The 23,097-nt window shown below is 43.9% G+C and overlaps 1 protein-coding gene across 2 annotated transcripts in view; it reads left to right on the plus strand.

Moving 5' to 3' along the window:
- The first annotated feature begins 603 nt into the window (after positions 1-603).
- LOC143932110 (uncharacterized) overlaps positions 604-23,097 on the plus strand; it is a 145,895-nt gene continuing 123,401 nt past the window's right edge. For both annotated transcript variants that reach the window (XM_077455807.1, XM_077455808.1), the window contains exon 1: positions 604-874. In XM_077455807.1, coding sequence (XP_077311933.1) covers positions 815-874 — 60 coding nt within the window. In that variant the 5' untranslated portion in view covers positions 604-814. The remainder of the gene's footprint in view (positions 875-23,097) is intronic.

Consider the following 23,097-nt stretch of genomic DNA (forward strand, 5'->3'; position numbering starts at 1 on the left):
CTTCCTAGGTCTGTAAGACTGCCATCTGGCCTTTCATGCACATGTTCCCCAAGTTTACTAGCTTGGTCAGAAGGTCCTCCAGACAACCCTATAGGGGCCTTGGCTCTTTGCCATCTTTTTTTGTGGCAGGCTTGTTAGCCGTTGTATGCTGTTGTGCATCGCTCATTAGATTACCTTTGGAAATCCCAATGGTCTAAATTTTAACTTTTTCCTGTGTCTGGTGATGTATGATAAGAAAATAAGATTTTTGACTTGCCTTCAAAATCCTTTTCTTGGAGTACATCACAGCATACAGGTCCCTCCCCTTTTTTCACTCCGATATTGATAGCTGACAAAATAGAGGTAATGCAAAGAGTGGGAGGGGTTATGCAGGGCTAGTTTAGGCTTTGCTAAAGTGCCAGTGTCCAATCACCTATTGGCTTACAATTAACCATTTCCTGTGATGTACTCCAAGAAAAGAATTTTACAGTCAAGTGTTCTTCTTTTTTTTTTTTCTTTTTCTTTTCAAACTAGATATCTTTGGGTGACATTTGGCTGTTGGAGACTGCGCAATGGGAGGTTTCCTGTATCACAGTGCCTATGTGGTAAGAAAAGGGTGGAGACAAGGCAAAGGGAGAGGAACTGATGTACATGCAGAAACCACAGGCTGTGACACATTCAAGTAGTGTTAGGTAGAAAGAACGGCGTGAGAGGGATGACGACAAAAAGGCTGAATGATGGACGGTGAGAAATGGGTGGATGGGCTCTGAGACAGTGTGAGTGGAAGTAGGAGAAACTAGACAAGTTGTGACGACCATCATATAGTCAGGAGATCATGGACAACCGTGAGGGGAAAAGCCTTGAACGCTTGATGGATGGAGCATTGGTCACGTGGGTAAGGAAAACTGTTTTTTTTTTGTTTGTGTTTTTTTTTTCTTCCTTTTATTTTTTTAAATATAATTCCTTAGCATTGTGAACCAGAGGGGATTATTTACTAAAGGCAAATACACTGTGCACCGCAAGTGCACTTGGAAGTGCAGTCGCAGTAGATCTAAAGAGGAACATGCAAGGAAAAGAAAAATGCATTTTTGTTTGTACATGATTGGATGATAGAAATCATCAGAGGTTCCCCTCCTTTTCAGATCTTCTCAGCGACTACATTTGTAGTGCACAGTGGATTTGTCTTTAGTAAATCAACCCCACTGTGTAGAGCGATCAATCCAACACTAATTATAGTACAGCTTAGAGTATAATGTATTCTACTAAGGAGACAAGAATGTATAATGCTAAATATGCGCCTGTAAGACATTGCACAGCTGTTAAGTTTGTGTGTTCACTTCTAGAGCACAACTGCATATGCCATGTATGAGAACCATACCGTGCAATGACTGCGGATTAGGATAATATAAAGATCATAAAACTCTACAGTAGAATGTATTTAATTTATTCTGGCTGCCTTCCTTGCTTACCACTTCCTCTCTTCTTCTAGTGAATAGGAAATAAAGGAAGGTTGCTGAAATTGTGTACTGTGGGTTTGCTCTAAAGCCGGCCATATATGGGTGGGAATTTGTCCGCTTCAGCAGAGACCTGTCAAATTTCGATGTATCAATCTATCGATCGACTTATGTGCAACCAGCCTGTTGAGTTTTTCCCAAACGATCAGTGCCATCACTCCTATGGAACTCTTCACATCAGTCTGCTGCTGGTGCAGTGCGTTTTGAAGTGCTGCATGCTGCGTCTTTGGTGCTCTGTTTCAAAACACACCTCCTATTGATTTCTATAGAAATGGTCATCAACTCCTGTCCTCAGGGCCCACTAACAGGCCAGGTTTGAAAGATAACTGAAATACATCACAGGTGATATCATTTGCTGCTCAGTGATTGCAGCATTCTAGTCCGCATCTCCCCAAGGTAATACAGAAAACCTGACCTGTTAGTGGGTAGTGGTAATGGTAGTTAGATAGGAATCACAAAAATACACCAGTGCTGCTTTTTTGGTGTGTTTTTAGAGGCCCAGATCCAAGTTTCACAGGTGCATGCTGGAAGTCAGGAATCCAGAAAGCACAAAAAAAAAACACATCGAAATTGCGATATGTGTTTTTACAAAATGTATACCATTTTAAGCACACCAGTGTAAAAGGTCCCCAATTGTGCATCTGTCTGGAGTAAATATCCATTTCATGTTCACTTCTACAATTGATGCAGATCTATGCAAACAAGTCTCAGTCCTCTATCCAAGGATTGTAGGGGTTGTAAATACATAGAAAAACAGTCTCACTACCTTTGCTAAATGAGAGACAGCCTGGTTTGTTAATTGTGTCACAATTTTCTTGATCCTGTGGGCTACAGAAAACATCTCCCTATATAATGGCAAAGAGGAGAGCAGCAAGTGTTCTGTAGCCTAAATCGGGTACGCAGCCTAGCTGACCTTGCTGATTCTATGTAGATATTTAGTGTTGTCACCCTTTGATGGGAGGTGTGTTAATGGAAGGATCAGGAGGTAAAAAAACAAAACAAATGTAGTCGACATTTATGGTTGCAATATACAGTATCTCTAAAAAGTGAGTACACCCCTCACATTTTTGTAAATATTTTATTATCTCTTTTCATGTGATAACACTGAAGAAATGACACTTTGCTACAAAGTAGTGAGTGTACAGCTTGTATAACAGTGTAAATTTGCTGTCCCCTCAAAATAACTCAACACACAGCCATTAATGTCTAAACCGCTGGCAACAAAAGTGAGTACACCCCTAAGTGAAAATGTCCAAATTGGGCACAAAGTGTCTATTTTGTGTGGCCATCATTATTTTCCAGCACTGCCTTAACCCTCTTGGGCATGGAGTTCACCAAAGCTTCACAGGTTGCCACTGGAGTCCTCTTCCATGACGACACTGGCTTTGTGCCACGAGTAATGGAAGGAACTACTTCTGGGTAGTGCAGAAGTAAACAGGAAATGCTAGTTCCCTGGATCTTTTACATAACTGCACTGAAGAGCACATGTACTAGGCCAGTATTTCTTAACCTTTCTTCAGTCATGGCACCTTTTTAAAGGTATGAAGAATCACAAAGCACCCCAATCCCTAAATGTAATTATTGGGCTGAAAGAACCATGTACGCTGCATGATGATGTCACCCTCTCCTTGGCACCCCCTTCACATTAGAGTTCCCCCATTATATCAAAGTTAGCCTTCCTTCACATGAGAGTGCCCCTCGCTCCCATGACATGAGAGTCTCCCCCCATGACATCAGAGCCACTTCTTCACACTGGAATCCCCCCCCCCCCAGTGTACAATAGAGAACCCCACCTTCACATCAGAGTCCCCATCACAAGAGTCCTCAGTCTTCCCTTCACAAATAATTGGGTAAGAGTAGGGCTCAAGTCCTGCGGGAACCCATGTGAATGGAGTTCCTTTACTTTTTCCACAACAGGAACTCAGTTCCCGTTAGCAGCCATGTCCTGCAAGACTTTAAAGTATGTGAGCTGTGTGGCAGGTACTACACCAGCAGATGCCGACACAGCTCGCAATAGTAAGTGCCGCACACCAGGGGTAGACTGACCATTCAGGCACTGCCAGTAGGGGGCCCCATGACAGCTTCCGCTTCGATCTACCTGTCAATCACAGCTAGCTGATGGGTAGATCAGGTCCCCGCTGCTAAGAGATTGTATTTAGTCTCTCGTGATGCGCTCCTCCCCACCGGCCCCTCCTGATTTTCTGTCTCCTCATTCCCCCCCCCCTTCCAGTCTCCTGCATACTTGCTCTGTGTGTCCCGCTGAATTCCCCCTCCTCCATCTTCAGTGCCATATGATGAGAGAGCCCAGAGGAGGAGCAGAGCTATTCTGCTCACAGGACATGCAGGGAGAGAGGTGAGCTGAGGGAGGAACATCAGTTTAGGGTGGTAAGCTGAGCACAATACCTGGCAAAGTTTAATGCCAGGAGGGAAGTTTATGTGGAAATATATGAAGGGTTGGAATAGCAGCGAGTGTGTGTTGGAGCCCTGCAGAGTTTTCAGCCCCCCCCCCCCCCCAAGCTAACATACATCTCCTAAGCAGGAACAAATCACGATTTCCCCAAGCATTCTGTCCAGATGATGTGCAGTTCATTTATGACTTTTCCATTTAACCCTGTGTTATTCAAACTCTGTTCAATGAAAAGTGTAAACTCACCACATAAACACCCTATATACAAAATAACATTCCCCAATAAAGATCAGAACATGATGTTCACATTTGCATGGAAGCACAATTGAATGAATGCTGATTATTCAGAGAATTACCGTATTTATGTTTATTGAGGATTGTTTTTTTATGTATTAACAGTTAAGCTTCATACACACAATACGAAAATTTGATGAAAAATACCACTTTTGAAGTGTCCCAGCATATGAGCATATCATTTTTTTTTTGGTGGGCGAGTGGATCTTGGGTGGGAGTTCCCACACTTTTTACCCCAGGACTTGACCCCTGGGTAAGAGTAATACATATTTGCGGTGAGGATGAGAGTATTTGTGCTAGGGGAGGGAGGAGATGATTAATTCTAGGTGGGGGGGATTGGAGGGGTATTTGTGCTATTGTGCTGGGAAGGGGGGATTTGAGGGGTAACCGCAAGGGATATTGGAGAGAGAGGGAGAACATGAACTGAAATGGGGGGGGTGGCTGGGAAAGATTTGTGCTGAGGATTTTTGTACTGGGAGTCGAAGGAATTTTTGTTTGGGGGGAATTTTGGCTTGCAAGGGGAAATTTATGCTTCAGGCTAAGCATTTCAATTAGTGCTTTTTTTTTTTTTTTTTTTTTTGTTGGAGGTGACCTTGTCCCGGCATTGACTGTCACTTTGGTGGTGCACCCTGATGGAATTCTAAAGTGCGTCTATGACACCCTATTTGAATTTCCCCCATTGTGGTTTTCCCACCAGGATTGGAGTTGGACTTGCCTGCGTTCCCACCTGTGTGGAACCAGAATGTATTCCTGGTGATTTTTAAACTTTGTTTTAGGCATATTACAGGCATTTTTGTAGATATATCAAGCGTCAAGACTTTCTTTCCAGGGCCAGACAAGGAGGATAGCTGTTCTATAAGAGGAGAGTAGTTCTTCACATATAAAAAGTGCACAAAAATGCGCATATTGCTCTTGAGCTCCAATGGAAGTCTATGGGGCCAAAAACACCTGAATACATAAAAAAAAAGCCCAGTTACTTTTTTAAAGCACAGGTCTCGGAGTCTAGCAAAAGACACTCAGGTGTGAATAGGGCTAAGAGCAGGAATGGGGAAAACTATGAGAACTTACAGTTCAGAACAGAATAACTTGATTACTAATACCAAAGGATGCTTTTATTTTATTAGGTGAATTCTTAAATCTCATTAAGTGAAAAATTATATATTCGTAATGCCTAAAGACCTTGGTGCCTGCATCAGGAAGCCAAAGCTGAGAATGATGTGGTCAGTAGCTTCCCCCACAGCAGAGAGTGATGTCATTTCATATTTCGCATTAGAGCTGAACTGTGTTTTTGGACATTCACCATTTAGGCGATTCTAACACACATTGCAGGTATATTAAGAAAAAGCTTCTTATATCTCTAATCAGCCTTCTGTCCCTTTCAAAACATCTGATATACTGAGGGCTATGAGCAAGCAGCATTACCTGAGCTAGAGCTGCCCACCTAGAAATTAGCCTTAGGCTCTGTTCACGCACCATTTCAAGGTGGCTTTGCTTGCATTTTTACATGGATTCACATGTTGCATTTAGGGCAGCCTCTAATTTCAGTGGGCTGCCCTACACATGAAAAATGCACAGTGCAAAAGTGCTTGACTCTTTTTTTTTTTTTTAAATGGCGCACCAAAATGCAGACGTTCAAAAGATGCATGGGGGGGGACCACTAAGAATTATTGGCACTGCTGTGTGTCTGCAAAAGGACTGCACACTTTTGTGCACTTTCCCACAATGCACAAGAGTGAACATAGCCTTACACCAGATCATTTATCTTTTTTTGGTTATCATCTTAAACCCTGCTGGCTCCACAGGCATAGGTGTGCACAGGTGTGCTTTGATTCTCAGCAACACGAATCTACTGTTTCCTGCTGCTGGCTTTGACAGCTACATGTGGATAGTAGTGGCCCCCAAGCTCTTACACTGTCGGAGGCCATGGCTATTCATCTCTGTTTGCACAGCCATTGATTTCATGTGGTGATTGCGGCTGGACACACTTCATCACTGTAGGTGATTACTGGCTTTGCGAATAGGCATGAATAGCTGTGAATGCCGACAGCCTGTCATTGGACTCAGCCATTGCTATCCACACACGACTATCAATCCCAGTCCCAGGAAACTTTAGATTCTTGCCACTGGGATTTGCAGGGTGGAAAAATGCCCATGTGAATGGCAGTCTAGTCTCACATTTGTGTGTTGTGGAATTGGTGCAAAATCTTGTGCATTCCTGCAGAGCACAAAACGTGCAGCCCCTCTGCATGCACTTCTATCTGCCTGATTAGTGTGCATAGGACAGCCCACTGAAATTAATGGACGGAGTTAATAGCTGTGTGCAAAGTAAGCAATGCCAAATGATGGATATTGTCAAATTATGCTAACAGTGGGGGGGGGGGGGGGGGGGTCATAAAGGTGTATGGCTAAATAATAGTGGAGGGGTCAGTAATTGGTAGCAGAGGTCAGGAGTAAGTAATGCAGTGAGCGCAGGGGTCAAAAGTAAGTAAAGCATAAAATATCTCCCAGACATAAACTGCTCCCTCCCCCCAATAAACTCCTCCTCCTCGCAAAACCACCTCAGGCACAAACTCCTTCCTTCATTGAACTGAATTATACTCACCAGACCTTGACATTGCATTGTTTCTGCTGGAAAGTTTCTCAGGCCCCAATTCTTTATGTAACTTATGCTGCAATTGTTAGAATATATGTGCAACAAATGAGAAATCACAACAATACATGAGCAACAAAGGCAATCATGACAATATGCTGTCAAATGGGAAAGACGAAGAGCCCTTGGGGGCTCACTGTTGGCTGTTAAAGTGTGAGGATGGGCGGAGGGCCATAGTAATTAAAGCAGAGTCCAAAGGTCAGTTGTATCTAATGCAAAGTTCAGAGGTCAGTAGTATGTAATGCACAGTGCAGTGGCAGGAGTAAGTAACATAGAGTTCAAAGGTCTGTACCAAGTAACGCAGGGGTCAGGAGTAGATATTGCAGAGTGCAGTGGTCAGTAGTAAGTAAGACAGAGTGCAGGTGTCTGAAGCAGTAAGTATCACAGAGTGCAGGGTAACACAAGGTGCAGGGGTCATTATTAATGTGAAGTGAATATGTCAGTAGTAACAGAGAGTGCAGAGGTCAGAGAGCAAGTGTATGTTACAAAGACAGCAGGGGTCAGCAGTATGTAACTCAGAGGTCAGTAGTAATGCAGAATTCAGAGGTAAGTAGTAAGAAACACAGAGTTCAGAGGTCCCTAGTAAGTAACACAGAGTGTAGTATTATCTGATACACAATGCAGAGGTCAGTACCAACTAATGCAGAGTTCTGAGGTCAGTCGTAAGCAACAGTAATAAGTAGCACAAATTGCAGGGTTTAGTGGTAAGTGCATACCTCATACCAGGCACACATTTATTAAATGCAAGCAGCAATGGCCAGGGCCTAGGCAGCATATACTCAACCTCCTCACCTCCCGAGGCTCACCAAATCTACACAAGCTGGGAGGCAAAGAACATTAATCACATAGGTGTGCGCAGACTATAGCATACGGGTGTGCACCCCAAAGCTCAAACACACATATATATATATAGCAGTTTTTGTAGAGTAGAGCAGTATATAGTTTATTTTTAATATTTTTTATTATAACTTTTTTTTACAATTGTATAATTTTTTTAACAAAAAAGTATTATTATTATTATTATTATTTTTATATTTTTTAGGAGCCCCACTGGGGTCTTTGGTGAAATATCAGGGGTCTAAACAGACCCCTGACGTCTCACTTTTGAGACAGAGTAAGAGACTGAGGACATAGATTCCCCAGACCCTCTTCTGCAGCCAAGCAGCAAGGGGAATCTGTGCAGCACAGTGTGATTAGGGCGTGCCCAGGCCCACCTGGCACACCCTGTGCACCCGCCTACTATTAATCACATGATATCTGCACAACCAATAGAAAAGGGTACAGAGATAATTAAAGAAGGCAGGTAACACAGATACATCTCCCTCCCTCCCTCCATGTACTCCTCCAGATAGGAAATAAAAAACAATTGCCAGGCAGATTCCAATGCAGTACCCTGGCCCAGGGATGGCATATTTGAAAAGGGCTATGAGATATTAAACGGGATCAAATCACTTTGCAGGCAGAGGCAGCCTCCGCAATTCAGGGACTGTGTTCAGAAACCAGGGGAGGGTGTTTCAAAGCAAGGACTGCTAAGTACTGAGAGAACCTGTTGACAGCCATCAAAAAAGCAGGCTGAATCAGTGTCTATAAACACTGCTCAGACCAACCATAGGATTGTTACTTTTGTATCATTCTGTTTATTCATCTGCAGCTCAAAGGTATGAACTTAGTTCTGTAGATCAAATAAAGCAATCTGACAAATAAAAAGGTTTGTTTTTTGTTTTAATAAAATGTTCCTCTGTTTAACCTCTTATTAACCCTAGTTGACTCTAATCAGACTTAATTAACTCCTTATTTTCCCTTTTCCCTCAACAAATATTTTGCTGCTTATTTTTTTTTGTTTGTTTGTTTCTGTTTTATTAACTATAATTATTTAAACGTTTTAGTTTTATTTGTTAAGATTTTTACACATTTACTATATAAAGTGCATCCGGAAAGTTTTCACATCGCTTTACTTTTTCCACATGTTGTTATGTTACAGCCTTATTCCAAATGGATTCAATAAATTTTTTCCTCAAAATTCTACAAACAATACCCCATAATGACAATGTGAAAGAAGTTTGTTTGAAATCTTTGCAAATTTATTAAAAGTAAAAAACAAAATAAAATCTCATGTACATAAGTATTCATAGCCTTTGCTCAGTACTTTGTTGAAGCACCTTTGGCACCAATTCCAGCCTCAGCTCTTTTTGAGTATGATGCTACACCTATTTTTGGGCAGTTTCTCCCATTCTTCCTTGCAGGACCTCTCAAGCGCCATCAGGTTGGATGGGGAGCGTCAGTGCACAGCCATTTTCAAATTTCTCCAGAAATGTTCAATCTGGTTCAAGTCTGGGCACTCGCTAGGCCACTCAAGGACATTCACAGAGTTGTCCCATAGCCACGCCTTTGTTATCTTTGCTGTGTGCTTAGAGTCGTTGTCCTGTTGGAAGATGAACTTTCACCCCAGTCTGAGGTCCTCTGGTGCAGGTTTTCGTCAAGGATGTCTCTGTACATTGCGGCACTCCTCTTTCCCGTGATTCTGACTAGTCTCCCAGTTCCTGCCGCCGAAAAACATCCCCACAGCCTGATACTGTCACCACCATGCTTCACTGAAGGGATGGTATTGGCCAGGTGATAAGGGGTGCCTGGTTTCCTCCAGACATGACGCTTGCCTTTCAGGCCAAAAAGTTTTGTCCCTCATGGTCCGAGAGTCCTTTTGGCAAACTCCAGGTGGGCTGTCGTTTGCCTTTTACTGAGGAGTGGCTCCATATTGGCCTGATTGGTGGAGTGCTGCAGATATGGTTGTTCTTCTGGAAGGTTCTCCTCTTTCCACAGAAAAACGCTGGAGCTCTGTCAAAGAAAACATTGGGTTCTTGGTCACCTCCCTCCCAGATAGCAAGTAATTGTGCTGCAAGTTTGAAAATTACTTGCTAAGCTCTTGCTAGACTCGGCAAGCTTCGCAAGTTTATTGCACAATTGCAGCAGGTCTGCATTGCATGACTCCAGATCAACTTTCTTTGCAAACATTCTGCAAGTCTGCTGCAAGTTCTGTCTGAGTGAGTTATGTAGTATAATAGTCATCCTACCACAGGGGTCACTGTGGCTGAATTGTCATCATTGTTCTCTGCTGTGTGTAAAGTTTTTCTTTAACCACTTACAGACCGGACCATTTTGCTGGTCAAAGACCAGACCACTTTTTGCGATTCCGCACTGCGTCGCTTTAACTGACAATTGCGCGGTCGGGCGACGTGGCTCCCAAACAAAATTGACGTTCTTTTTTTCCCACAAATAGAGCTTTCTTTTGGTGGTATTTGATCACCCCTGCGGTTTTTAATTTTTTGCGCTATAAACAAAAATAGAGCGACAATTTTGAAAAAAACGCATTATTTTTTACTTTTTGTTATAATAAATATCCCCCAAAAATATCTAAAAAACATTTTTTCCCTCAGTTTAGGCCGATACGTATTCTTCTACATATTTTTGGTAAAAAAAATCGCAATAAGCGATTATTGATTGGTTTGCGCAAAAGTTATAGCTTTTACAAAATAGGGATAGTTTTATGACATTTTTATTAATAATTTTTTTTTTTTTACTAGTAATGGCGGCGATCAGTGATTTTTATTGTGACTGCGACATTGTGGCAGACACATCGGACATTTTTGACACATTTTTGGGACCATTGTCATTTATACAGTAATCACTGCTATATAAATGCAGTGATTCCTGTGTAAATGACACTGGCAGTGAAGGGGTTAACCAGTGGGTGGCAGTGTAGGGGTTAAGTGTTCCTAGGGGTAGTTACTAACTGTGGGGGGGTTGGGCTTTCATTTAGTGAACACTGATCTCTGCTCCAATCACATGGAGCAGAGATCAGCGTCACTAGTTGCTAGGCAGAATGGAGAAATGCTGTTTACAAGGCATTTCCTCCATTCAGCCTTCCCGTGAGACGATCGCGGGTATGCCCGCGGCGATCGAGTCTGCGGGACCCGCGACCGGACTCATGGGGGTCCCGACTGGATGGCAGGGCGGCATTGAAGATTGGACGTACCTGTACGCCAATATGCCTGCCCGTGCCATTCTGCCGATGTACATCGGCGTGCGCTGGTCGGGAACCGGTTAATTGGTGCTGGGGTGTGGTGTGCAGAGAGGTGGGTAGTATCCATGAGATCTGATATGGAGTTCAGAGAGGTAGAAATCACGGAGTGACTAACCCTAATATCCCATTGGTGGAGCACAATTTGGAATGTTTTATTTTTCCTTGTTTATATGCTAGCAGCTCACTTTAATCAAATACCACAACAGGTCTAGTGATGCTTTTAGGAGAGGAGAGTGGATTGGAAAGTGCAAAAGAAAAAACTGTGTGCTGACAGGGTGAACAAGAAGTGATTAGTCTAAGAAAATATTATTCATTAGTAAAGTGCATGCATCAAAAATTCAAATGTGTTCAAAATATTTGCAGTCCATTTTGCAATCCCAGGAAAAATCCAAGAAAGTGATAATCTTGGATTTTTCCTGGGACTGCAAAATGGACTGCAAATATTTTGAACACATTTGAATTTTTGATGCATGCACTATACTAATGAATAATATTTTCTTGCACTAAGCAGTTTTTCTTCTCTGTGTCAGCACACCATTTTGCACTTTGTTTCATAGACACAAATAATTTTGTATGATAGATGAATTATTTTATGCAATGAGAGAGTTTATCATTATATGATTGTTGGATTGAATGTATTTCACATGTGTACAGTAAGGGATTAAATTAATAGCAATGGGTTCACTGTCACCAGCTTGTAGGATTATAGATTTGAGCTGCTTGCTTCTTCTTTTTTCTTGCCAAAAATGTAGACTCGCCGGGCTCTGGCTGTAGACTCGCCGGGCTCTGGCTGTAGACTCGCCGGGCTCTGGCTGTAGACTCGCCGGGCTCTGGCTGTAGACTCGCCGGTCGCTTGGCTGTAGACTCGCCGGGCTCTGGCTGTAGACTCGCCGGTCGCTTGGCTGTAGACTCGCCGGTCGCTTGGCTGTAGACTCGCCGGTCGCTTGGCTGTAGACTCGCCGGTCGCTTGGCTGTAGACTCGCCGGTCGCTTGGCTGTAGACTCGCCGGTCGCTTGGCTGTAGACTCGCCGGTCGCTTGGCTGTAGACTCGCCGGTTGCTGGCTGTAGACTTACCACTGCAACTTTGCTCTTGCTAGAGACTTGCCACGCAAATTTGCTACAAATTGGAAAAGTGTGAACTAGAACTTTTGCTTCAAGTGCACAAGACTACAATTCAATACTGCCACAATTGTGTGCCAAGTTATCCTTGCTATCTGGGATGACTAAGGCCCTTCTCGTTGCTCTGTTTGGCCAGGCGGCCTGTTCTTGGAAGAGTCCTGGTGGTTCCAAACTTCTTACATTTATGGATGATGGATAACACTGTGCTCATTGGGGTCTTTAATGCTGCAGACATTTTTCTGTACCCTTCCCCAAATCTGTGCCTCCATACAATCCTGTCTCAGAGGTCTACAGACAATTCCTTGGACTTCATGGCTTGGTTTGTGTTCTGACATGAACTGTTAACTGTGAGACCTTATATAGACAGGTGTGTGCCTTTCCAAATCATGTCCAATCCACTGAATTTACCACAGGTGGACTCCAATCAAGTTGTAGAAACATCTCAAGGATGGTCAGTGGAAACACGATGCACCTGAGCTAAATTTTCAGTTTCATGGCAAAGGCTGTGAATACTTATGTACATGCGATTTGTTTCATTTTTTATTTTTAATACATTTGCAAAGATTTCCACCAAACTTCTTTCACATTGTCATTATGGGGTATTATTTGTAGAATTTTGAGGAAAATAATGGATTCAATCCATTTTGGTATAAGGCTGTAAAAAAACTAAATGAGGAAAAAGTGAAGCACTGTGAATATTTTCCGGATGCACTGTATTTACACATTTTCTATTGAAGAAAGTGCTAAATTGAAAAATAAAATGCTTTATTTCATTTGTATATAACTTTGCAATGCTTTGTACCAGAATAATCATTTTGGTGTCATATTAAACAGGACAAATTACAGAATAAGATGTGTGATTTTATGTGCAGTGACATTATTTATCTTTAAACTAAGGCTGCCCAAAAATAGAAAAACAACATTTTGTTTATAACCTGCCAGAAAAAAAAATCATTGTTACAAGACAATATAATAAAAAGACAATGTACTACTTTGCTACAGTACTTTATGTAATGAGCGAGTTATTGCCGAGTTAAAAATTGCAGAAATGTAAAAATTGCCCAGGTCCATAGGGGGTGAACAGGTGAGAGAAGTGATGAAGATAAGAAAAACAGTCAAAAACAGAATTGCCCAGTGCCCACTAGTTACATTTAAAAAACAAATTGTTCATATGGGTACTACACCGTATTTGTTTTATTTTTCATTACAGTATAAGTAGGGGATTCACTGAGTCACTAATGCATAATGAAAATTGGTAGAGAAAATGTTCCTCTTGCTGCAGCATGAAAATCGAAAAATATAGAAAAGAGGTAACCACTTACATTAGTTGAAAAATGTTGCCAATATTTGCCACCAAGCTACAACTGTAGCACATTAAATCACACAGCAAATTACTTGTAAATTTCCTGTAATTTATAGTTTTGCTCCTTAAATCTGGCCACAATTGCTAAGGCTGGTCCCCGTGACCCTACCTAAAACCTGCTGTATACTTTTGTGTGGGATGGGTAGTGACCTAAACTGAATATTAATGTATTTGTGAATGTCCACCTTGGATGAATCAAGAAAATCCAGGTTTGCCCTTTGTTTGCCTTTACTGGCAACTATTATATTGTCTGGGAACTGGAGGCTGTTTCAAAACTTGGTAAAGAACGCTTTAAAACGGGAACTAAACTGTTTCTGACCAACGCAAACTGAAAGCACTATTTAATCCATGTTTAACCACTTCAATACCAGGCACTTATACACCTTCCTGCCCAAGCCAATATTCAGCTTTCAGCGCTGTTGCACTTTGAATGACAATTGCGCAGTCACGCTACACTCTCCCCAAACAGGATTTTTATAATTTTGTTCCCACAAATAGAGCTTTCTTTTGGTGGTGTTTGATCACCTCTGTGATTTTTATTTTTTGCGCAACAAAATCTGAACATTTTGAAAAAAAAAAGTTTTTCTTGGTTTCTGTTAACATTTTTTGTAAATAAGTGCGTTTTCTTCTTCAATGACGGGGACTGATATGACTGCACTGATGGGCACCGATGATGGGCACTGATAGGTGGCACTGGTATGCGGCACTGATGGGCACTCATGGGCGGCACTGATGGGCACTCGTAGGCGGCACTGATGGGCACTTATGGGTGGGACTGATGGGCACTGATAGGCATGGATGGGCACTGATAGGTGGCACTGATGGACACTGATGGGTGATATTGCTAATTTTTATTGTGCCATAGAGGTGCCAGTCAGTGCCCATTTGTGGGCACTGATTGGCATATGTTGAGCATTGATTTTCACATGTGGATGGCCATGGGGGATGTACCTGGCCATCCACTTGTTGGCCCCTTCCCTGGTGGTCCTGGCGGCTTCCCTGGTGGTCTAGTGTGGGCATCTGAGGGGGGCTGTGCTGAGACCCCCCCGCCAGCTCTTCTCTATTCGCGTCTGTCAGATGCGAGTGAGGAAAAGCTGATCATCGGCTCTTCCTGTTTACATCATGAACAGCTGTGATTGGACACGGTTGATCACGTGGTAAAGAGCCTCTGCCAGGGGCTCTTTACCAAGATCGGTGTAGCAGTGTGTCAGACTGACACACCATGCCACCGAACGGCGTGATGTGTGCCCCCATGGGTGCACGTCAGCTGTTATCCTACAGGGCATCATATGACGCCCAGTCAGGATAACTGAACCACCACCCGGCCGTCATTCTGCTATAGGCTGGGTGGGAAGTGGTTAATATTGAGAGCAAACTCCCCCATCCATCCTTGTCCTTATGCTTTATTTTGTTGAGAGATCACTTTGAACCCCACCTCCCCCCCTTTGCATTTCTACCAGTGGCCATCTTGAGTGAGCGCAGATGTTTCATGTAGCATTTACTTCCGGGAATCCATCTGCCCTTAGCTGGAATGCTTAGTGGAAAAGCTCCCCTCGGCTCTCCCCTCCTTTGCATTTCTACCAGTGGCCATCTTGAGTGAGGGCAGATGTTTCATGTAGCATTTACTTCCGGGAATCCATCTGCCCTTAGCTGGAATGCTTAGTGGAAAAGCTCCCCTTATCCAGATTACAAAGCAAAAAAGGCCAATAAAGATTCCCTGGTTGTATGACATCATTTTAGTCTAGGCCAGAAACCAGGAAGCAGCTGAAAAAAAAAAAACAGATATGAAATATAACCTGTCCAGATAGAAACCGAATGTTCTTCTGCTTCAGTATCTGTTCTGCTAACACTCCTCTAATAAGAGGATTGTGGTAGAAACCTGTTTACTTACTGAAGTTGCGGCTTGTGTTAAGGGAATTTTATGAAAACATGTTCCACATATCAATAAACCAAAGAGGAATATTGTACTAATAACATAGGAAGTCAAAAGTGAAGTCTCTCACCTTTGTTGAAGGGAAACTGGTATGGATTTATGTCAATGTGAAAAGGTTGTGTAAAGGTTGTCAAATTAATTTTTATTTGCTGTATATGTATGTATTTTTTAATTCTATTATAACACCAATAGATGCACATACAGGTTAATTTGGCGTGAGTAAAAAGAGACATGTAACATAATTACAATAATACAAAGTCTCATAGAGATCAATCCTTTGATTGTTCTATCATGGGAAGAAGGTGGGGGGTTGGGAAGAGGTGGGGGTATATTCAGTGGCATTACAATTTCTAAGGCAGTCCACACATCCCTTACTGGGCCTGGGATATGAGGGGGGGGGGGGGGGGCCATTAGAAAAGCTGTTAATGCCTAAGTGCAACTAAAAACACAAATAGAACAATCGTCACAAGGGACTGATATTATGGTCAACGAAATATTAACAGCCATTTTACTTGACACCCAAGACAAATCTCTCCGAGTTTGGCAACCATGGATTTCCCATGCTCAGGACAATCTTTTGTCCATCTGAGAATTCTAAGCCTATTGCTTCCTGAGACCTCTTTATATTTATCTTTTCTTCCTTCTCTTTTTCTACCTTTCTTGCGCTCTTCCCCTTTTTTCTTGCTCATGGGGTTTTCTCTTCTTTACCTTTGTTTCTCCATTTACCTAGCGTGTAAACCTATTAGGCATTTAGAACATGGCCTTGTTACTGAGTTTTCAGCTATTTTCTGTTTTTTTTTTTTTTCTGTGATCAAATCGTGGAATTGCAATTTCTTTGGAATGTTTCAGCTAACTATAGAATTACCAGAGTGTTGTTTTGCTTTTTGTGACGTTGTGAAGTTCTAGATTTACATATTATTTTTTGTTGTACAAAACTATGGCAATGTTATGTCTGCAATTCCCATATATTCACACCTACTATATGCTTTTGAATTGTTATCCCATCAGCTCTGTTGTATATGTTAAAGTGGTTGTAAACCCTTACAAACCACTTTGACCTACAGGTAAGCCTAGATTAAGGCTTACCTGTAGGTCCAAGCAATATCTCCTAAACCTATATGGTTTAGGAGATATTTGCCCGAAAACGGGCACCGCTGTCTACGGCACATGCGCCGTAGACAGCGGCGCGCAGGCGCACTGAACACGGCAGTTCCAAGAATGGAGCTGCCGCATTTGTCGACTCCCGTGCGCATGCGCGGGAGTGACGTCATCGCGGCTTCGCGGAATGACAGCGGCGGAGCTGCGAGACGCCACCAGCAAGATGGATGCGGCGGACTACAGGGGACAGCGGCGACTTCGCTGGCTCCTGTGTCAGGTAAGTGACACATAATGGGCTACTATGCGATGCATAGTAGTCCATTATGCTTTACCTTTGCAGGGAAAAAAAGAGGAAGTAAACTCATCAGGGTTTACTTCCTCTTTAAAAAGACAGACAGCCCTTTGTAAGAGAAAAATCAGCACAAGGAATGTAATTTAAAGTTCAGGGGTGTACATACAGTCGTCACCATTGCAACCTGGCCCTATGCTCCAGGGGGCCCATGCAACCCCCCCTGTAGGGCTGGATAGGAGGGCAGCAGCATGTGCAGGAAGCAATCCCTCCGCTGCAGCCACCTCTCCTTCTCACAGACATACAGAGGCTGCAGGAGGGAAATGGAGACATCGGTTCCTCCACATACCACTCCTGCCCCCTCCCTATCCCTGTCCTGCTGCCCCAGACCCCTATGTACTTTCCTGACCCCCCCCCTCATCTCGTGATTGACTGGAGCCGCAATGATGTCACTCCTACTCATGCGCACGTGAACCACCATTAACGGCATATCACCGTTGGCAGCGGCATGCTCAGTGCGCCTGCGCACCGCTGTCTACGGCATATGCGCCATAGACAGTGGTGCCTGTCTTTTTGCAAATATCTCCTAAACCGTGTAGGTTTAGGAGATATTTCTTGGACCTACAGGTAAGCCTTAATCTAGGCTTACCTGTAGGTCAAAGTGGTCTGTAAGGGTTTACAACAAATGTAGGGAGCAAAGCTATCAATCATCCACCTGTCCCCCATTAAGAGATCCTGTGTCATTTATTGTGCTCTGGAGGGGTAGAGAGCAGTGACTGACAGTCACCGCTCCCTGCTTGGGACAGACCAAGAACTGAGGATTCGGAGGTCATGTGATCATGTGACTCATGATGCTGCATCATTATGGTGAATATGTATGTTTAGTTTTTTTTTTTTTATTCCATAATTGGCCTTTAAGATTAGCTCAGTAAACATGTAAAAAGATGCCCAGAACTCTACCTACTAGCTGGAAATAGGTAAGTATCACACATTGCATATGCCATCCTATTTACTTGACTACAAAAATGAAAAGTAACAAAAAAAAAAAAACAGTATAAAGACCTGGCACCGATATTTATTTATTTATATATATATATATATATTTTTTTTTTTTTACAAATTTTACTACTTTAGTAATTAATGCAGTTGCCAAGCCTAGGAAAGGTCCCTTTTTGAACACATCAGATCAGATGGCACAGATTTGTCCAAAACTAAAAGAAAATTGGTTGGATCTTTTTATTTTTATTTTTTTCTTTAGTGAATACATAAATCATGTATTTATTGGCATTTTTTGTTATACATTTCCTCCAGGTTTAAACCTTTAGAGCCGGTTCACACTGCGGGCGATGCGAAGCGACACGACTCGCCTCGCCGCTATCTTACAAGTCGCCCCCGTTCTGTACAATGGAACCGTTCTGAGAGGAGCGACTCGAGTCCCTCCGACTCAGAAAAAAGGTTCCTGTACTACTTTCGGGCGACCTCGGGGCGACTTGCATTGACTTCTATACAGAAGTCATCTGAGGTCGCGGCAGGTCGCGGCGAGGCAAGTCGGTGTCGCCTCGCATCGCCTGCAGTGTGAACCGGCCCTTACTAAAATGTACTTCTGTAAAACCTATCCAATCCTGTAGCAACAATAATACAAACAAAATAATATTCAGTCATAAGAAGCTTAGAACTCTGTCATACTTCCTGTGAGTCACACAAAAACTGTCACAAGAGTTCCTCCTGGGATTGTTTGTTAACTAATGAAGATTTAAATGGAACTGATTTCCTAATCAGGTTTAGAACAATTCTATATATTTCCTTTTTATGCCACTGAACTTTTTTGGGTATTTGAAGTGATTTTAGAATAAAATCCTCTTTCATTAAATCTGTTCTATGTAAATCTTATAGAATCATTTTGACAGATCTTTACTGTGCTCCTATACTTTTTAAAATAACCCATTCAGTTTAAAATAAAAACCAGAGGCAAAACATTTGTGTATATATAAAAAAAAGTTATAAATACCATTTTTCCCTTTATCATAAGTCACCACATTCCCTTTGCTGTCAGCTGTGTCTGGGGAGGAGAAACAGCGGTACACTGGTCTTTCCAGTGAATGGCTCTGTGTGTGAGAGTGTGAGGGGAAGTGTCGGGTCAGGTCTGATCATTGGCGGAAAGCAGACTCAAATTCCAGCACGGCCAGAAAGCTGACCATGCTCTCATGCCTGGTGTGGTCAGTTTTTAATAGGAAAACAGAAGGACTGGCAGGAACACCAGGTATTTCACGCAATGGAAGCAATACACAGAGAACAGGATACTATTTTATACAAGTACATGGCACAGCATATTCTCTAAAGCTGAACTGCATGCCGACACCTAAAATATGGTTGACATAAATATTCAGTACCTCAGATCAGCATATGCACAGCAGGTCCCTTCCCCCTGTGTAACATAAACAGAGGAGGGGGAGGCGGCTTCACTCTGCTCGGCTGTGCCTGTTTAAGACATCCGGGACCACTCAGACAGCCCGCAGCAGTGAGAGAAGGGGATCATTGGTGCAGTGGTGTCAAACCTCCTCTCAACTTCCTCTCAACTTCCATATTCAAAGATCCAGCCTCTGCAGGTTTGGATGAGCTGGTTTGCCCTGTGTCAAAAGTTGAGGGAAAGGAGGAATCCTGATAGGGGGACTCACACTGGGGTACATGGCTAGCGGAAACCATGGTCTCTTCGTTCAGTACGGTAAGACTGCCAGTACTTGTACTGGTTCTCTTAGAAGTCTGTGGAGAAACTTCGAGATGAGTGGGCGAGGAGGGAAGGCATATGCCATTGTGAAGTTCCAAGAGCATGATAGTGGGTCTGCCCCCTCTGCCTGTGGATGTGAAAGGTGAGAGAAGAATCTCCCGAGCCTGGCATTCTCCAGTGTAGCAAGAAGATCCACCTGCCGGGTTTCCCACAGTTTGACAATCTGGTGGAATATATGAGGATGAAGCATCCACTCATAGTTGTTCCCAAATTTTCTCGACAAGGTGTCTGTGTCAAAAACCAGAAGAATCAGACTAAGATGAATGTTCAGTAAAAATCACACTTTTTAATAAAATGGTAACAACAAAGCAAATGTAGTCAAAACATAGCCAGGGTTCAGTAACCAGAGCGGGTAGTCAGAACAAACCAGTGAAACAGGAATCCAGAGACCAGTGTAGTAGAGGCAGTAAACAAGATCAGGAACCAGAAGGGATGTCAGCCAGGCAAAAGTCTTTAACAGGAAAACACAGCAGAGAGTATCCGAATATGTTGACCAGGCGAAGGCAAAGGAAATCTGATCCAGGCAGTTTAAATAGCCAGCAGGGATATCTGACGAGCAGGAGATGAAGATCAGGTGATTCACTGTGGAATGAAGAGTACTAGCAATTAACCAACAGCTGATCACAGAGCTCTGAGAAGAAAGGGCTGAGCCCAGCCCTGACCGTCTGCCTCTGTGTTCAGTCTGTTTGGGCTATACATCGCTCTGATCTACTAGGTTTCTCTCTGCCAAGATCATTATTGGTTCTACCTCTTTTAGAAGTGTTCTGCTGCGGGTGCCTCTGTCATGTACCTGGTATAGGAGCCCAGAATGCAGGGAGCGGCCTCTCGTAAGCCTCTGGCTCGAGAACCCCTGAAGGTGGGGACAGGGACTCAAGAGTTCAGAGGGCACAAGTGCCAAGCAGGTGTAGGACTGGTCCGGACCTCTGGAGAAGCGGAAGAAACACAGAAGCGCAGGATCAGCGGGCAGCAGATGATGCAGGGGAACTTGGCAGCGCAGGATCAGCAGGCAGCAGAGAAGGTGTCCTGTAGTGCTGAGGAAGCCGGTGGCAGGAAGCTCCCAGCAGGCAGGCTGGAACAGTAGGTAGCAGACAAGACTAAACAGACAAGCAGGAACAGCGGGTAGCAAAGGGTAGTCGAGAGTTCAAGCCGGGTCAGTAACAGGCGGGCAGTTCCAAGGAAGAGGCAGAATTATGGTCAGACAGGCCGAGGGTCAGAGGCTGGCAGCAAACAGACGTCGTCAGGAACAGGCCGGGTAAACAGGAATCAAAGTAAACTGAGTAGCAGAAAACAGGATCACCGGACACGCTGTAGACTGGACAGCAGGGAGGCACAGTGACAGATTCCCTTAAGTAGCCTTCTGGGCGCCAAAAACGGTCGCACGGCGCGTCTGCGCGCACCCGTGTGTAACCGTGCGTCCGTTCATGACCTTTCGCACCCGCGTGCGCCCATTCATAACATCACGCATCAGTGTGCACCCGTTTGTGTCATCACGCACCCGCGCGCGCCCGTTCAGGCCAACGCGCGCCCTAGGATACCGGCCAGTTCTTAACATGGGAATTCTGCAGGCAGGCCCCCCATATACCGCTGGACCACCGGGACGACCATGACAGCCTCTTTGACTCTTTTGAGGAATTTGTAGATATGAGACTGTTGCCCTGTTGTCTAGGTGCAGCAGCACCCTCCGTCCCTTGACCTGAGGTATTAATGAGGTTAAGGCTAGGAATGCTGCTTTCATCCCTAGGGTGTTGGATACTATGCCTCTAGTGGGAAAAGACCATCTTCCCTGAATTCTTAGCAGTGAACACCCCACCCCTGTCTGCTTGCATCGGACGTAATTATGGTCCATGAGTGGGAACCCAAATGATGGGATTTGGAGAGATTCTCTGGATTCGTCCACCAGTGCAAGCTCCTGTGCATTAGTGTTGTCAATAGAATTGTCTGAGAGAGTTGTCATCTCCACTGCACTAGGAATCCTGCCTGAAAGTGTCTCAGATGCCAGTGAGACCATGGGACTAGAGGTATACACGACTACATGAGGACATCATGCCTATGAGGCTCAGGCACCGTGAAGCTGAAACTTGTGCATGATCTTGAACATCCTTTGAATAATGCCCCTCATCTTCAGTTGAGGATAATGATACTGTGCCCTGGCGTGTAGTAAACATAAATAAATCATGTGCTGTGTTGGTGCTAGCTGGCTTCTCCCATGATTTATCAACCATCCTAGTTCCGACAGTGACTGCAGTAGTATATCCCTGTGGGCTATAAGCTGATTCGGGTTGTTTGCTAGAAGAAGAATATTGTCCAGATAGTGGTAAATCCTTAGTCCCCGCTCTCTCAGATGGGCTAGGACAGAGACCAACACCTTTTGTAAATACCCAAGGGGAGGTGCACAGGCCAAAAGGCAGAGCCTGGAACTGTAGGTGGACATGACTCACTGCGAATCTTAGGTATCTTTGGATGGAGGGTAGGATAGGAACATGCAGGTAAGGATCCTGCAGATCTATTGATATTAAGCAATCCCCTGGTTATATGGCTTGGATGATTGTACGTAGTGACTCTATCTTGAAGCTCTTGAGGTAGATGTATTTGTTGAGCCTTTTTAGGTCTATCACTGGCCTCCAACCGCCCATCTTTTTCTGCATTAGGAACAGTAAGGAATAAAACCCCATAAATCTTTCCCATGAGAGGACAGTCACTGCTGCCCCTTTGAGTTCTAGTGAAATTATAAACTGGTTTAAGGCCAGTGCTTTCTGCGGGGAGGCTGGTGTCTTTGTTTTCCTGAAAGAAGTCTGAGGCTGCCGAAAAAAGGTCCTAAAGTGACTGTATTGAATTGTGGAAAGAACCATGGGTCCTGACATCTGACAGCTCAGATTGGAAAAAAATGCTTTAGCCGGGCCCATACTGGGAGCGTCTCAGCTCTTCTAGGGTCAAAAATAATTTGTCCCTCCCCCCTCCCCCGGGAGTGGTGAGTGTCTTATTTCTTCTGGCTTCTGAAAAGGATGCCTGAGTGCCTCTCCACAATCCTTTGTTGTCCTTAAATTGTCACGACTGCCTGAAGTCTCTGGAATTTGACTGTCAAAATCTTGATACAGTAATACAGTAAATAATCTAGCCCTCTGGACCTTCCTATCCTGGTACAGTTCAGGAGGGGGGGTGCTCTCTCCCCCCCTCTTTTCCTGCAGCCTGCCAGGTTGCGTGCTCGAATAAGGGTCTGGTATGGATTTTGAGGGGGACCTCCAAGCCATTTTTTTTGGCGCGGGGTTCCCCTTAAAATCCATACCAGGCCCTTCAGGTCTCGATTCGTTCTCGGCCCGGGAGAACGAATCGAGGCTCCTGCTGTGTGACGCTTCTCTAATTCTGACACTTCCTATATAACACCCGGTGACCCCACCCCCTCTGACGCACGTTTCCGTTATATAAGTGTCAGAAGAAGAGAAGCGAGAGACTCCCGTTGCGCAGAACGGCCCGAGAACGAAGCGAGGAAGAAGAGACGCCGGAGCAAGAAGTAGAGGATCGGAGGAAGAAGAAGATGGAGGAAGAACAAAATGGTAGAAGCAACAGAAGGATGAAGGAAGGAAGAAGGAA

Source organism: Lithobates pipiens, unplaced genomic scaffold, assembly GCF_037356315.1.
Source record: "Lithobates pipiens isolate NorthernLeopardFrog02 unplaced genomic scaffold, aLitPip1_a1.2 Scaffold_10, whole genome shotgun sequence".
NCBI lineage: Eukaryota > Metazoa > Chordata > Amphibia > Anura > Ranidae > Lithobates > Lithobates pipiens.